The 16,448-nt window shown below is 36.0% G+C and overlaps 1 protein-coding gene across 1 annotated transcript; it reads right to left on the reverse strand.

Moving 5' to 3' along the window:
- Nucleotides 1-13,953: 13,953 nt before the first annotated feature.
- On the reverse strand, nucleotides 13,954-14,892 carry LOC128775019 (olfactory receptor 6C4-like). Its single transcript, XM_053895419.1, has one exon. The coding sequence runs from the start codon at nucleotides 14,890-14,892 to the stop codon at nucleotides 13,954-13,956; it is 939 nt and encodes a 312-aa protein (XP_053751394.1).
- Between the last annotated feature and the right edge of the window lie 1,556 nt (nucleotides 14,893-16,448).

Raw genomic sequence — 16,448 nt, forward strand, 5'->3', positions numbered from 1 at the left:
AGCTGAGGCTCATAATAATAATAAATACTAAATAACGAATAAATGTTTGTAGATGTATATTATTGTATATTACAGTGTTTTCTATAATATGCCATCAATAGTCCTACCTGAACACCAAAACAGTAAAACTATCTATTTAATGAAGCCTATTTTAACATGACTTTATTTCTTAAAAGTTTTAAAGGCCTGTGAGTGTATATATGTGTGTGTATCTTCTAATGTTTCATGCTATTTTTCCTTATTTGTACCTCACTTTTAAGGAAAGGATGTGGGAGAAAGTTAGAATTGGGAGTATGAATTCTAATTGTTAGTTTTTTACAACTGAACTTTTCTTATCCACTCCCACATGGTGTCCCATCTCTATACTTGGAAATTGAATCATTAAATATACACCCAGAAGAAATCGACTTTAGTTTGTAAGTAATGGCTTAAATAATACGTCAGTTAATTAACATAAAGTTGGTTATTTTGTAATTATACTATTCAGATTTAAGTTTAGTGTTTCCACAATAATCACTTACTGAAACACTAGGCTACTCAATGTTTGGGGTAAAAAAGATAGATGTAAAGAAGAAAAAATCAATATCTACTTATTTTCAAACTGATAGGAAAATAGTAATGATTTATACACACATTAAACACTGAGTGAATCCACAAAAGAGGGAAAGGGACGATTCAAATTTCAGTTACTTAGCAATATATCATTATAGCAAATTCATACAAATTAATGTGCCTAGTCATTGTTCTGGTTCCGTTTCACAAGAATATGAAATAAAATTATATGAACAGCATATATGGTGTTAACAATTTTATAAGCTGAAATCATCTTCTTTCTAAGTTGATGCTAAACTTTAAATTTTATAATCTGATGTCCTCAGGCAGGGTGTCCATCACAAGCCGATATTTTCTAAACATTTCTTATCCATATTACTTTTTTTCAGAAAGCCTGGGCCAGACCCATAGTATGGGTAATTTTAAAATTTAAAGAAGCTATGCATGTTTCTTTCAATGTACTGATGAAGAAAACGGGGCCCTAGAGGTTATCAACAAAATACTTTTTATTAAAGCAAATTGTTAAATTTGTACTCTTGAATCTTGACTCATCCATCTAATAATGGAGAATCTACTAAGTAGCAGAGATACTAAGAGTGCCCTGGGACACCAAGGGGGAGAAAGATGATTGAAAATGTAGCACCTGTTAGTTTCGTCTGAAAAGTCACCTAAATTCCTGACATGTAGTTGTTGGCAAGTGAGGAAGTTTGAAACTTAGCTATTCAGATTGACGAGTAACTGACTCGTTAGTTCACTCAAGAATTTGTTGTTTCTACATCATGAGTAGTACATCAATCATAGTCATCCAAAACATTATCTCGTGTTATGGTGGTTGCTCAGTTTCAAAAGACAGATCAAACAATGCTATGTGGTGGAACACTTTTTTGACAGAGGTAATTACTTTTAAAATACGTAAAATTCTGTTACCCCCATTTAATTAAAATATAAAACTAAATCAGCCAACCAAACAACCACAAATCTGGGAACATTATGCTGAAGTTGCTGAACATGTGCAGAAGATAGAAAAACAAACAAACAAACAAACAAACAAACAAACAAAACGGCAGTCAATTAGAAAACAGGGTGGGGGAGTCCTAGGACATCCAGAGGAATAATAAGAGGGAATCATTATTGAGTCTCTTAGTTCAATTAGAATCCGAGTTGAGTTCAGGCTGGGTTGCAGGTTTTGTTGCTATTCTGTTTTGTTTTGTTTTGTTTTCCTTTGTTTTGTTTCCTTATTTTGCTTAATTTTACAATTTTATGGAGTTATAATTTGTGCGCAATAAAGTGGGACCAATAAAGTTTGTAACTTGAGGTTTGACACATGTATACATTTGTGAAACCATTACCTAAATCAAGAGATTGAACTTCGTTCCTTTAGGCACTCTGGCAATACATGTCTGCAGTCTTCGTAATGTTTCCACTTGGCTAGGCTGATCTATTGCCCTCGGATTTCCCTTTCCTGTTTATTTCCTGTTTTAGTGGCCCACCAGAGAGATTATTTGGGATATTTGGAGAACGGAGTGAAGCAGAAGGCATTCTGTGGCTCACAGAGGTTGTTGTTTAACTGCTGGTTTATTTTGTTGTAGGGCACAGCTGCCATGCTTGCAATCTTTCCATTTTCACCTGGATTGCTTTTCATCTTCTCCAACACCAGATCTGGGTATCTCTGTTTAGCTCCATGGCAAAGCGCCCAAGCTTTTTGTAGGATACCAGTAAATGTGAGCTGAGAGGCAACAAGAGCTAACACAGGTTTCAGTTCCTTCTCATGTGATTCTGCCCATGCACAGACTTTACATCCTTCACAAAAATGAACTTAACATGGATTGTGGACCTATGTATACAAGGCGAATCTCTAAAACTCTGAAAGAAATAGCACAGAGAAAACCTAGATGACTCTGAGTTTACCAATGATCTTTTTTTTTTAATTTTTAATGTTTATATTTGAGAGACAGAGAGAGAGAGAGAGTGAGAGAGAAAGAGAGAAAGACATTGCATGAGCAGGGGAGGGGAAGAGAGAGACAGAGACAGAATCTGAAGCTGGCTCCAGGCCCTGAGCTGTCAGCACAGAGCTGAATGCAGTGCTCATACCCACAAACCGTGAGAGCATGACCTGAGCCCAAGTTGGAAGCTCAACCAACTGAGCCCCTCAGATGCCCTGGCAAAGATCTTTTAGATACCGCATGGAAGGCACGATCCATGAAATGGATGATGGATAAGCTGGACTTCATTAAAATTTATCAAAGCTTATCAATAATGAATAAATTTCATAGCGACTATTATTGTGTGGCTTCTCTGTGTCAGGACATGAGTGACGTGATTTTTACTAATGTTTTACCCGTTTAATCACCACTACCTATAAACATAATCAAACAGAAAATAATTTGTTCTTCTGTTTTTGCATTATGATTAACATATTAGAAACGAGTATATTTTGACCAAAATTCCATAGATAAAATCTCAAAATCTCATTTATGTTTATTATAAAGATGATGTTTTGTATTGGAAGATACATAAAGGAGTTTCTGAAGTCCTTGTAGACAATGAGCCTCATGTCCAAAAACCAGTAGCAGTAAGAAACAAAAGGAACATGAAAGTATTGCGCAGCCCACTAGAAAGGTTGATTTTCTTTTATTTTTCTTCCAAGTTTTTATTTATATTCAAGTTAGCTAACATACAGTGTAATATTAGTTTCACATGTAGGATTGACTGATTTATCACATACCACACCCTGTGCTCATACCTCTGCCCACCCCCCCCCCACCCTGCCACAACCCTCAGTTTGTTGTCTATAGAGTCTGTATTATGGTTTGCCTCTCTTTTTTTTTCTTCCCTATGCTCATCTGTTTTGTTTCTCGAATTCCACATATGAGTGAAATCATATGGTATTTGTCTTTCTCAGACTGACTTATACTGCTTAGCATAATACACTCTAGCTTCATCCATGTGCTTGCAAATGGCAAGATTCCATTCTTTTTTTTTTTTTAAACGTTTATTTATTTATTTTGAGAGAGATAGAGAGATAGACAGCAAGCGGGAGAGGGACAGAGAGAGAGGGAGACAAAGAATCCCAAGCAGGCTCTGTACCATCAGCACAGAGCCTGATGTGGGGCTCAAACCCACAAACTATGAGATCTGGACCCAAGCTGAAAGAGTTGGATGCTTAACCAACTGAGCCACCCAGGTGCCCCAAGATTTCATTCCTTTTGATGGCTGAGTAATATTCCATCATATATATGTATACCACATCTTCTTTATCCTTTCATCAGTTGATGGACATTTGGACTATTTCTAGAATTTGGTTAATGATGATAATTCTGCTGTAAACATCAGGGTGCATGTACCCTTTTGAATCAGTATTTTTGTATCCTTTGAGTAAATACCTAGTGTGCAATTCCTGAGTCATAAGATAGTTCTATTTTTAAATTTTTGAAGAAATCCTATAATTTTCCAAGTGGTTTAGTTTGTATTCCAATCAACAGTGTAAGAGGGCTCCCCTTTCTCCACATTCTCACCAACATCTGTTGTTTCCTGTGTTGTTAATTTTAGCCATTATGACAGGTACAAGGAGGTAACTTAACGTCATTTTCATTTGTATTCCCTAATGAGTGATGTTTTCATGCATGTTTTGGCCATCTGGATGTCTTTGGAAAAATGTCTATACTTGTCTTCTGTCCATTTCTTAGCTGGATTGTTTGTTTTTTGGGTGTTGAGTTTGATAGGTTCTTTATAGATTTTGGATACTAACCCTTTATCTGATATGACCTTTGTAAATATCATTTCCCATTCCATAGGCTGCCTTTTAGTTTTGTTGACTGCTTCTTTCACTGTGCAGAAGTTTTTATCTTGATGAAGTATGAATAGTTCATGTTTGTATTTGTTTCCTTTGCCTCAGGAGAATGTCTAGTAAGAAGTTGCTGCTGCATCTGAAGCCAAGGGGTTGCTGCCTGTATTCCCCTCGAGGATTTTGATGGTTTCCTGATGCACATTTAGGTCTTTCATCCATTTTGAATGTATTTTTGTGTATGGCGTAAGAAAGTATTCCAGTCTCATTCTTCTGAATATTGCTGTCAAGTTTTTCCAACACTATTTGTCGAAGAGACTGTCTTTTTTCCATTGGGTATTCTTTCCTGCTTTGTCGAAGATCAGTTGACCCTATAGTTTTGGGTCCATTTCTGAATTTTCTATTCTGTTCCATTGAACTAGGTACCTCTCTCTCTTTTTTTTTAATTTTTAAAAATATTTATTTATTTTTGAGAAAGAGACAGAACACGAGTGAGGAAGGGGCAGAGAGAGAGGGAGATACAGAATCTGAAGCAGGCTCCAGGCTCTGAGCTCTCAGCACAGAGCCTGATGTGGGCTTGAACTCATGAGGCATGAGATCATGACCTGAGCTGAAGTCAGATGCTTAACCAACTTAACCACACAGGCATCCCACTATGTATCTGTTTTTGTGCCAGTACCAGGCTGTTTTGATGACTAAAGCTTTGTAATATAGCTTGAAGTCCGGAATTGTGATGCCTCCAGCTTTACTTTTCGTTTTCAAGATTGTTTTGGCTATTTGGGGTCTTCTGTGGTTCCATACAAAGTTTAGGATTGTTTTTTCTAGCTCTGTGGAAAATACTAGTGGTATTTTGGTAGGGATTGCATTGAATGTGTAGATTGCTTTGGGTACTACAGACATTTTAACAATGTTTGTTTTTCCAATTCATGAGCATAGAAAGTTTTTCCATTTCTTTGTGTTGTCTTCAATTTCCTTCATAAGTGTTCTACACTTTTCAAGGTACAGATCTGAAACGTTTTGATTGGATTTATTTCTAGGTATCTTATGGTTTTGGTGCAATTGTAAATGGGATTGATTCTTGATTTCTTTTTCTTCTGCTTCGTTATTGGTGTATAGAAATGCAACAGATTTCTGTAGTTTGATTTAATATCCTGCAACTTTGCTGAATTCATGTATTAGTTCTAGAAATTTTAGTGGGTTTTTTTTATTTTCTACATTGGCTACCTTGTTGTCTGCAAATAGTGAAAGTTTACTTCTTCCTTGCTGTCTTTTATTTCTTTTTGTTGTATGAGTGCTGAGGCTAGGAGTAACAGTAATCTGTTAAATAACAGTGGTGAGAGTAGACATCCTGTCTTGCTCCTGACCATAGAGGAAAAGCTCTCAGTTTTTGCTTATTGAAGATGATATTAGATGTGGGACTTGCATACATGGCCTTTATGATGTTAAGGTATTTTTCATCTATCCCCACTTTGTTTAGGGTTTTTTTTTTTTTATAAAGAATGGATGCTGTATTTTGTCAAATTCTCTTTCTGCATCTGTTGAGAGGATCATGTGGTACTTATCCTTTCTTGTATTAATGTGATGTATTATGTTGATTGATTTGTGAATATAGAACACCTTTGCAACTCAGGAATAAACCCCATTTGATCATGTGAATGATTACTTTAATGTACTTTTGGATTCAATTTGCTAGTATATTGTTGAGAATGTTGAATTCATGTTCATCAGGGATATTGGCCTGCACTTCTCTTTTTTAGTGGAGTCTTTGTCTGGTTTTGGAATCAAGGTAATACTAACCTCGTAGTTTGGTAGTTTTCCTTCCATTTCTATTTTGAGAACATTTGAGAAGAATAGGTATTAACTCTTCTTTAAATGTTTGGTAGAATTCTCCTGGAAAACCATCTGGTCCTAGACTTGTTTGTTGAGAGATTTTTGATTACTGACTTAATTTCTTTACTGGTTATTAGTCTTTTCAAGTTTTCTTTTTCTTCCTGTTTCATTTTTGTTAGTTAATATGTCTCTAGGAATTTATCCATTTCTTGCAGATTGCCCAATTTGATGGCATGTATTTTTTTCATAATATTCTCTTATAACTATTTGTATATCTGTGCTTATCTTATTTCTCCTCTCTCGTTTGTGATTTTATTTATTTGGGTCTTCTGTCCTTTCTTTTTGATAATTCTGGCTAGGAGTTTCTCAATTTTTAAAATTTTTTCAAAGAAGCAGCTCCTGATTTCATTGATGTGTTTTACTGCTGTTTTTGTTTCTTTGTTTTCTTCTATATAATTTATTTCTGCTCTAATCACTATTATTTCCCTTCTTCTGATGGTTTTAGGTTTCATTTGTGGTCTTTTTTCTAGCTCCTTTATGTGTAAGATTAGGTTGCTTATTTGAGATTTTTCTTGCTTCTTAAGTAGGCTTGTATTGCTATGTACCTCACTTGTATGAGCACTTTTGCACATCCCAAAGGTTTTGGACCATCATGTTTTCATTTTTACTTGTTTGCATGTATGTTCTTATTTCTTCTTTAATTTCCTGGTTGACCCACTCATTCCTTAGTGGGATGTTCTTTAATCTCCATGTATTTGTGGTATTTCTAAATATTTTCTTGTATTGACTTCATGTTTCATAATGTTGTGGTTGGAAAATACGCATTTTGTACTTATTGAGGACTAATTTGTGACCTGGTAAATGATCTGTTCTGGAGAATGTCTCATGTGTACTCAAAAAAGAATGTGTATTCTGCTATTTAGGATAAAATGTTCTGAAAACATCTGTTAAGAATATCTGGTCCAGTGTGTTATTCAAAACCATTGTTTTCTTGTTGATTTTCTGCTCAGATGATCTGGCCTTTGAGGTAAGGGGTGTTGAAGTCCCCAACTACTATTGTATTGTATTGTATTGTATTGTATTGTATTATTATGCTTTATGTTTGTTGTGAAATGTTTTATATATTTGTGTTCATCCAAGTTGGGGTAATAAATATTTACAATTGTTAGACCTTGTTAGATAGATCCCTTTATTTTGATACAGTGTCCTTCTTCATCTCTTGTTACAGTTTTTGGTTTAAAATGTAGTTTCTCTGATACAAGTATGGCTACTCAGGCTTTTATTTTGCATACATTTTCGTGGTAAATGTTCCTCCATTCCCTCACTTTCTTTTTTTTTTTTCAGTATATGAAGTTTATTGTCAAATTGGTTTCCATACAACACCCAGTGCTCATCCCAACAGGTGCCCTCCTCAGTACCCACCACCCACCCTCCCCTCCCTCCCACCCCCCATCAACTCTCAGTTTGTTCTCAGTTTTTAAGAGTCTCTTATGCTTTGGCTCTCTTCCACTCTAACCTCTTTTTTTTTTTTCCTTCCCCTCCCCCATGGGTTTCTGTTAAGTTTCTCAGGATCCACATAAGAGTGAAACCATATGGTATCTGTCTTTCTCTGTATGGCTTATTTCACTTAGCATAACACTCTCCAGTTCCATCCATGTTGCTACAAAGGGCCATATATCATTCTTTCTCATTGCCATGTAGTACTTCATTGTGTATATAAACCACAATTTCTTTATCCATTCATCAGTTGATGGACATTTAGGCTCTTTCCATAATTTGGCTATTGTTGAGAGTGCTGCTATAAACATTGGGGTACAAGTGCCCCTATGCATCAGTACTCCTGTATCCCTTGGGTAAATTCCTAGCAGTGCTATTGCTGGGTCATAGGGTAGGTCTATTTTTAATTTTTTGAGGAACCTCCACTCTGTTTTCCAGAGTGGCTGCACCAATTTGCATTCCCACCAACAGTGCAAGAGGCTTCCCTTTTCTCCACATCCTCTCCAGCATCTATAGTCTCCTGATTTGTTCATTTTGGCCACTCTGACTGGCGTGAGGTGATATCTGAGTGTGGTTTTGATTTGCATTTCCCTGATGAGGAGTGGCGTTGAGCATCTTTTCATGTGCCTGTTGGCCATCCGGATGTCTTCTTTAGAGAAGTGTCTATTCATGTTTTCTGCCCATTTCTTCAATGGGTTATTTGTTTTTCGGGTGTGGAGTTTGGTGAGCTCTTTATAGATTTTGAATACTAGCCCTTTGTCCGATGTGTCATTTGCAAATATCTTTTCCCATTCCGTTGGTTGCCTTTTAGTTTTGTTGGTTGTTTCCTTTGCTGTGCAGAAGCTTTTTATCTTCATAAGGTCCCAGTAGTTCATTTTTGCTTTTAATTCCCTTGCCTTTGGGGATGTGTCAAGTAAGAAATTGCTACGACTGAGGTCAGATAGATCTTTTCCTGCTTTCTCCTCTGCAGGTGTCTTTAGGTCTAAAATGAGTCTCTTGTAGGCAGCATATAAATAGGTCTTGTTACTTTATCCATTCTGACACCCTATGTCTTTTGATTGGACATTGAGTCCATATACACTCAGAGTAATAATTGGTAGATATGAATTTAGTGCCATTTTATTGCTAGTTTTGTCGTTGTTTCTGGATATTTCCTCTGTTCCTTTCCAGTGTTTTTTCTACTCAAAAAGTCCCCTTTAATATTTCTTGCAAGGCCAGTTTAGTGATCATGAACTGCTTTAGTTTTTGTTTGTCTGGGAAACTCTTTATCTCTCCTATTCTGAATAATAGCCTTGCTCAATAGAGTATTCTTGGAGCAGTTTTTCCCATTCAGCACATTGTATATATCATTCTACTCTCTTCTGCCTACCAAATTTCTGTGGAGACATCTGCTGCCAACCTTATTTGTCTTCCCTTGTAAGTTAGGAATCTGTGTCTAGCTACTTTCAGGATTTTTCTTTATCTCTATATTTTGCAAATTTAACTACAATATTTCTTAGTGTTGACCTGCTTTTACTGATTTTGTTGGGAGATGTGCTTTCTGTATCTGGAAGTCTGTTCTTTTCCCAGATTAGGGAAATTTTCAGCTATAAGTTCCTCAAATAAACCTCTGCCCCTTTCTCTCTCTTCTTCTTCTCCTTTCTTCTTCTTCCTCTCCTCCTCCTCCTTCTTCTTCTTTCTTCTTTCTTCTTCTTCCTTCTTCTTCCTTCTTCTTTCTTCTTCTTCCTTCTTCTTCTTTCTTGTCCTTCTTTCTTCTTCTTCCTTCTTCTTTCTTCTCCTTCTTTCTTCTTCTTTCTTCTTCTTCTTCTTCTTCTTCTTCTTCTTCTTCTTCTTCTGGGACTCTGAGCTGTCAGCACAGAGCCCGAATGGGGGTTCAAACTCCTGGACCACGAGATCATGACCTGAGCCAAAGTCGGCCGCCCAACTGACAGAGCCACCCAGGCACCCCATAATTGTTGCTTTTAAATTGTATATCAGGCATATTACTTATAATTGTTTCAATTAGAAACCTGGCCATGACCTTTTCTTCTTCTTTCTTTTGGCATGAATTACTCCGTCTTGGCAATTTGTCTAGGTTTCTGTCTTCTGTTTGTTTATTTGAGTTTATTTAATTATTCTATATACTAAATGTTTTCTCTACCCCACTGTGTACCACTTGGCCCTTAGGGCCTTTGTCCTCAGGTAGAAAGCAACATAAAAGGAACAGTAAGAAAAATTTACTCCCCATATTTTTGGTCTATTAAGTTTTTACTTAGTGTTTATGCAAATACCATTGGCCAAATATTTCTAGAAATTTGTTCCAGAAAGGGACAATTGTTTTAAGGTGTTAATTTTAGAGCAGTTTTAGGTGTACAACAAAATTGAAAGAAAGGTACAGAGATTTCCCATATACCAATGGGCTTCAAATATGCATAGTCTCCCCCATTTACAATATCCCCCAGGACAGTGGTAGGTTTGTTACAATTGATGAACCCACATTGACACATCATAGTTACCCAAGGTCTACACAGTTTGCCATATGGTTCATTCTTGGTGTAGTACATCCTATATGTTTGGACAAATGTATAACGTTTGACAGATAGATCGGTATATAGATAGGTAAATGATATAAATGGATGATATGTAAATACAGATAATGTATTTAGATGTATAGATAAAATCCTCTGTGCCCTGCCTATTCATCACTCCTCACCCATCATCCATGAAAACCACTGATTTGCTGTCATCATAGTTTTTCCTTTTCCAGAATGTCATTTAGTTGGAAACATAACATATGTAGCCTTTTCAAATTGGGTTTTTTCACTTAGTGACATGCATTTAGGTTCCTGCATGTCTTCTCATGGCTTCAAAGCTCATTTCTTTTTAGCACTGACTAAATTTCTATTTCCTAGATGCATCATAGTTTATCCATTTACCAAATAAAGGGTATCTTAGCTGCTCCCAAGTTTGGGCAGGTAAAATAAAGCTGCTATAAATATCTGTGTACAGGTTTTTTCGTGGACATGTTTCCATCTCCTTTGGGTAAATACCGAGATGGGTGATTGCTACGGTAAGGGTGTGTTTAATATGGTAGAAAAACACCAAACTTTCTCCTAAAGATGCTGTACCATTTTGCATTCTACCAACAATAAATGAGATTTCTTGTCACTCTACATCAACATCAGGCTTTGTTGATTTCAGTGTTCCAGTGTTCCATTTTAATACGCATGCAGTTGTTTCTCCTCGTTGTTGTGATATACATTTTCCTAATGATATGTGATATGGATCACTTTTTGTGTGCTTATTTGCCATCTGTATATCATCTTTGTTGAGACATCTGTCAAGATCTTTGGCCCATTTTTTAATCTTGTTGTTCATTTTCATACTGTTGAATTTGAAGAGTTTTTGTACATTTGAGTTAATTTATTTTAGAGGTGTTTTCACAAAATTGACTACCAGTATGTGGCTTCTCTTCTCATTTTCTTGACATTGTCTTTTGCAGAGCAAGAGTTTTTAATTTTAATGAAGTCCAACTTATCCATCATCCCTTTCATGGATCGTGCCTTCCATGCGGTATCTAAAAGATCTTTGCCAGGGCATCTGAGGGGCTCAGTTGGTTGAGCTTCCAACTTGGGCTCAGGTCATGCTCTCACGGTTTGTGGGTATGAGCACTGCATTCAGCTCTGTGCTGACAGCTCAGGGCCTGGAGCCAGCTTCAGATTCTGTCTCTGTCTCTCTCTTCCCCTCCCCTGCTCATGCAATGTCTTTCTCTCTTTCTCTCTCACTCTCTCTCTCTCTCTGTCTCTCAAATATAAACATTAAAAATTAAAAAAAAAAGATCATTGGTAAACTCAGAGTCATCTAGGTTTTCTCTGTGCTATTTCTTTCAGAGTTTTAGAGATTCGCCTTGTATACATAGGTCCACAATCCATGTTAAGTTCATTTTTGTGAAGGATGTAAAGTCTGTGCATGGGCAGAATCACATGAGAAGGAACTGAAACCTGTGTTAGCTCTTGTTGCCTCTCAGCTCACATTTACTGGTATCCTACAAAAAGCTTGGGCGCTTTGCCATGGAGCTAAACAGAGATACCCAGATCTGGTGTTGGAGAAGATGAAAAGCAATCCAGGTGAAAATGGAAAGATTGCAAGCATGGCAGCTGTGCCCTACAACAAAATAAACCAGCAGTTAAACAACAACCTCTGTGAGCCACAGAATGCCTTCTGCTTCACTCCGTTCTCCAAATATCCCAAATAATCTCTCTGGTGGGCCACTAAAACAGGAAATAAACAGGAAAGGGAAATCCGAGGGCAATAGTTCAGCCTAGCCAAGTGGAAACATTACGAAGACTGCAGACGTGTATTGTCAGAGTGCCTAAAGAAACGTTTGAAGTTCATTATCTTGATTTAGATAATGGTTTCACAAATGTATACATGTGTCAAACCTCAAGTTACAAACTTTATTGGTCCCACTTTATTGCGCACGAATTATAACTCCATAAAATTGTAAAATTAAGCAAAATAAGGAAACAAAACAAAGGAAAACAAAACAAAACAAAACAGAATAGCAACAAAACCTGCAACCCAGCCTGAACTCAACTCAGATTCTACTTGAACTAAGAGACTCAATAATGATTCCCTCTTATTATTCCTCTGGATGTCCTAGGACTCCCCCACCCTGTTTTCTAATTGACTGCCGTTTTGTTTGTTTGTTTGTTTGTTTGTTTGTTTGTTTTTCTATCTTCTGCACATGTTCAGCAACTTCAGCATAATGTTCCCAGATTTGTGGTTGTTTGGTTGGCTGATTTAGTTTTATATTTTAATTAAATGGGGGTAACAGAATTTTACGTATTTTAAAAGTAATTACCTCTGTCAAAAAAGTGTTCCACCACATAGCATTGTTTGATCTGTCTTTTGAAACTGAGCAACCACCATAACACGAGATAATGTTTTGGATGACTATGATTGATGTACTACTGATGATGTAGAAACAACAAATTCTTGAGTGAACTAACGAGTCAGTTACTCGTCAATCTGAATAGCTAAGTTTCAAACTTCCTCACTTGCCAACAACTACATGTCAGGAATTTAGGTGACTTTTCAGACGAAACTAACAGGTGCTACATTTTCAATCATCTTTCTCCCCCTTGGTGTCCCAGGGCACTCTTAGTATCTCTGCTACTTAGTAGATTCTCCATTATTAGATGGATGAGTCAAGATTCAAGAGTACAAATTTAACAATACACTTTAATAAAAAGTATTTTGTTGATACCTCTAGGGCCCCGTTTTCTTCATCAGTACATTGAAAGAAACATGCATAGCTTCTTTAAATTTTAAAATTACCCGTACTATGGGTCTGGCCCAGGCTTTCTGAAAAAAAGTAATATGGATAAGAAATGTTTAGAAAATATCGGCTTGTGATGGACACCCTGCCTGAGGACATCAGATCATAAAATTTAAAGTTTAGCATCACCTTAGAAAGAAGATGATTTCAGCTTATAAAATTGTTAACATCATATATGCTGTTCATATAATTTTATTTCATATTCTTGTGAAACGGAACCAGAACAATGACTAGGCACAACATTAATTTGTATGAATTTGCTATAATGATATATTGCTAAGTAACTGAAATTTGAATCGTCCCTTTCCCTCTTTTGTGGATTCACTCAGTGTTTAATGTGTGTATAAATCATTACTATTTTCCTATCAGTTTGAAAATAAGTAGATATTGATTTTCTCTTCTTTACATCTATCTTTCTTACCCCAAACATTGAGTAGCTTAGTGTTTCAGTAAGTGATTATTGTGGAAACACTAAACTTAAATCTGAATAGTATAATTATGAAATAACCAACTTTATGTTAATTAACTGATATATTATTTAAGCTATTATTCACAAACTAAAGTAGATTTCTTCTGGGTGTATATTAAATGATTCAATTTCCAAGTATAGAGATGGGACACCACGTGGGAGTGGATAAGAAAAGTTCAGTTGTAAAAAACTAACAATTAGAATTCATACTCCCAATTCTAACTTTCTCCCACATCCTTTCCTTAAAAGTGAGGTACAAATAAGGAAAAATAGCATGAAACATTAGAAGATACACACACATATATACACTCACAGGCCTTTAAAACTTTTAAGAAATAAAGTCATGTTAAAATAGGCTTCATTAAATAGATAGTTTTACTGTTTTGGTGTTCAGGTAGGACTATTGATGGCATATTATAGAAAACACTGTAATATACAATAATATACATCTACAAACATTTATTCGTTATTTAGTATTTATTATTATTATGAGCCTCAGCTTTATTTTCTTGAAAAAGCTGTTACTTTGCTGACCAAATCTTTGAAGGCTATTTTCACTTGCTTATTCCTGAGGCTATAGATGAAAGGGTTCAACAGAGGGGCAACTGACGTATTTAAAACAGCCACGCCCTTATTAAAAGTTTCTGCATCCTTAACGGAAGGATTTATGTACATAAAGATACAACTTCCATAAGAAAGTGAGACCACAACCATATGAGAGAAACATGTAGAAAAAGCTTTTTTTCTCTGTTGAACAGAGGGGATTCTCAGAATTGTCCTGATAATGTACGTGTAGGAAAGGATCACTAGCACCAAGGTGAAGATGAGGGTAACTGCAGCCAAGATGAACTCCATCACTTCTATGAAATGTGTGTCTGAACAAGCTAGATGCAACAGTACAGTATAGTCACAGCAGTAATGATTGATGATGTTGGATGCACAGAAAGGCAGCTGGAGAGTCATTATATGAGGCCCAATGACAACCAAAAAACCAGAGAACCAGGAACACAAGACAAGTTGAATGCAGAGTCTCCTGCTCATTACAGTTGTATAATGTAGGGGTTTGCAAATGGCAACATAGCGGTCAAAGGACATGGCAGCTAAAAGATAAAACTCGGTTGCTCCCAGAAGGATGGCAAAAAAATACTGAGCGAAACAAGCAGCAAAGGAGATAGTCCTGTCTCCTGTTCCAATATTGACTAGCATTTTGGGAACAAAGACAGAGGTAAAAGATATTTCCAGAATGGAAAAATTCCGGAGGAAGAAATACATAGGAGTCTGGAGGCGATAATCCAGCGTGGTCAGAATGATGATGGTCAAGTTTCCCATGATGCTTAAGACGTAAGTTAGCAGCAGAAAAAGGAAAAGCACAGCCTGAAGCTCAGTGTCAGCTGTCAGTCCAAGAAGAATGAACTCTATCACTGATGTCTGGTTGCCCATCACTAACTTCACGCAAATTAAGAGAGAAAACTATAATAATGACAAAGGTTGGAATAAAATGAAAGGTTCCAGATTTTTATTGAAATATAAAATCCAGGTAAAAAAAAAATGGAGGGAAACCTTAAAACTCTGAATCCTTCTCTAGCCCTCGTTTTAAAAATGACATATCTTTTAAGGAAATGTTAACACGTTTTCTTATTTTACTTCACAATTAACAAAGTTCCTCCTTCTTAGGCTCATACTCAATTAGTTCTCCTAAATTGTATTCATATTCATTTCTCATCACTTTTCAATTCATTTTCATTTATATTTGCCTTCTGAATCTATTTTGATTTTCCTCTCTAAGTTATTAGATGCTGCCTGTCACATATATATAGACAAATCTAAAACAAATTTAGAGTAGGGTTATTTGAATTAAATAAATTTCTTAAATTAGCCTTTTAACTCTCAGCTTATTAGCCAACAAAGTAAATACAAATGAAGGTATGAACTATAGGAATAAAATTGAACTTGGCTGTTTTCTTCATTTTGCTGTTCTGTATTTTTTCTTATTTATTTCTGTTTTCTCATTTTGAATAATAATTCTCTGTATCTGCTGAAGCTCTAAGCCTGGATTGACTCTTCTCTTAATTCTTAATAAAGTGTTTGCAATTCATATAACTTATAGTTCCTGGGTCACGGCAAAGATCTAATAAAATGCTGTCACATAGGGGCACCTGGGTGGCTCAGTGGGTTAAGCATCTGACTTTGGCTCGGCTCATGATCTCACAGTTCATGGGTTTGAGCCCTGCATGAGGCTCTGTGCTGACAGCTTGGAGCTTTGAGCCTGCTTAGGATTCTGTGTCTCCTCTCTCTCTGCCCCTCCCCCGCTCGCACTCTGTCTCTCTCTGTCTTGAAATTAAAGAAATGTTAAATAAAGGTGTTTAATGCTATGACAATTTAATATAGATATATGGACTAGTCAGTACTTGGGGAAGCATTAAATTAAAATAATCTCACTAATTGTGAGAATTGTGTGAGTTTTCAGCATATTACAGTTCCTTAATTATCCGTTCGAATTCATCTCTTCATACACTTTAACAATTGCAATCAATAATAACTCTTTCTTCCCCTTCTGTATTAAGATTTGCCAAAATAACACTTGGTCATAAACCCAATTATTTTCCAGTTATATCAAGTACGTACACTTTGTCTGTACAATTTTAACACAAATCTATTGCTCAAAGAATAGGCTCTTATTTCTCCCATATCTTTTATACAGAGATGAGAAAATTGTACAGATTTGGTAAAAACTTTAACGTAAATTTGTTTGAAGTAATAAGAGAATCTAAGGTTTATTAGCTCCTTTTTTATAAAATTACTTACATTCATGATTTTTAATTTTTTTTTATTTTAAATTTGATTTAGTTAGCATACAGTGCAGTATATTGGTTTCAGGAGGAGAATTCAGTGATTCATCAATTTATGACTTCTTTAGATTCATAGCCCTATTTTCTTAAATGCTATAGTTACTATACGTATAAAAATTCCACCGAAGCTTATGCATATAGCTCCTC

Source organism: Panthera pardus, unplaced genomic scaffold, assembly GCF_024362965.1.
Source record: "Panthera pardus isolate Hobbes unplaced genomic scaffold, ASM2436296v1 HiC_scaffold_6, whole genome shotgun sequence".
Lineage (NCBI taxonomy): Eukaryota > Metazoa > Chordata > Mammalia > Carnivora > Felidae > Panthera > Panthera pardus.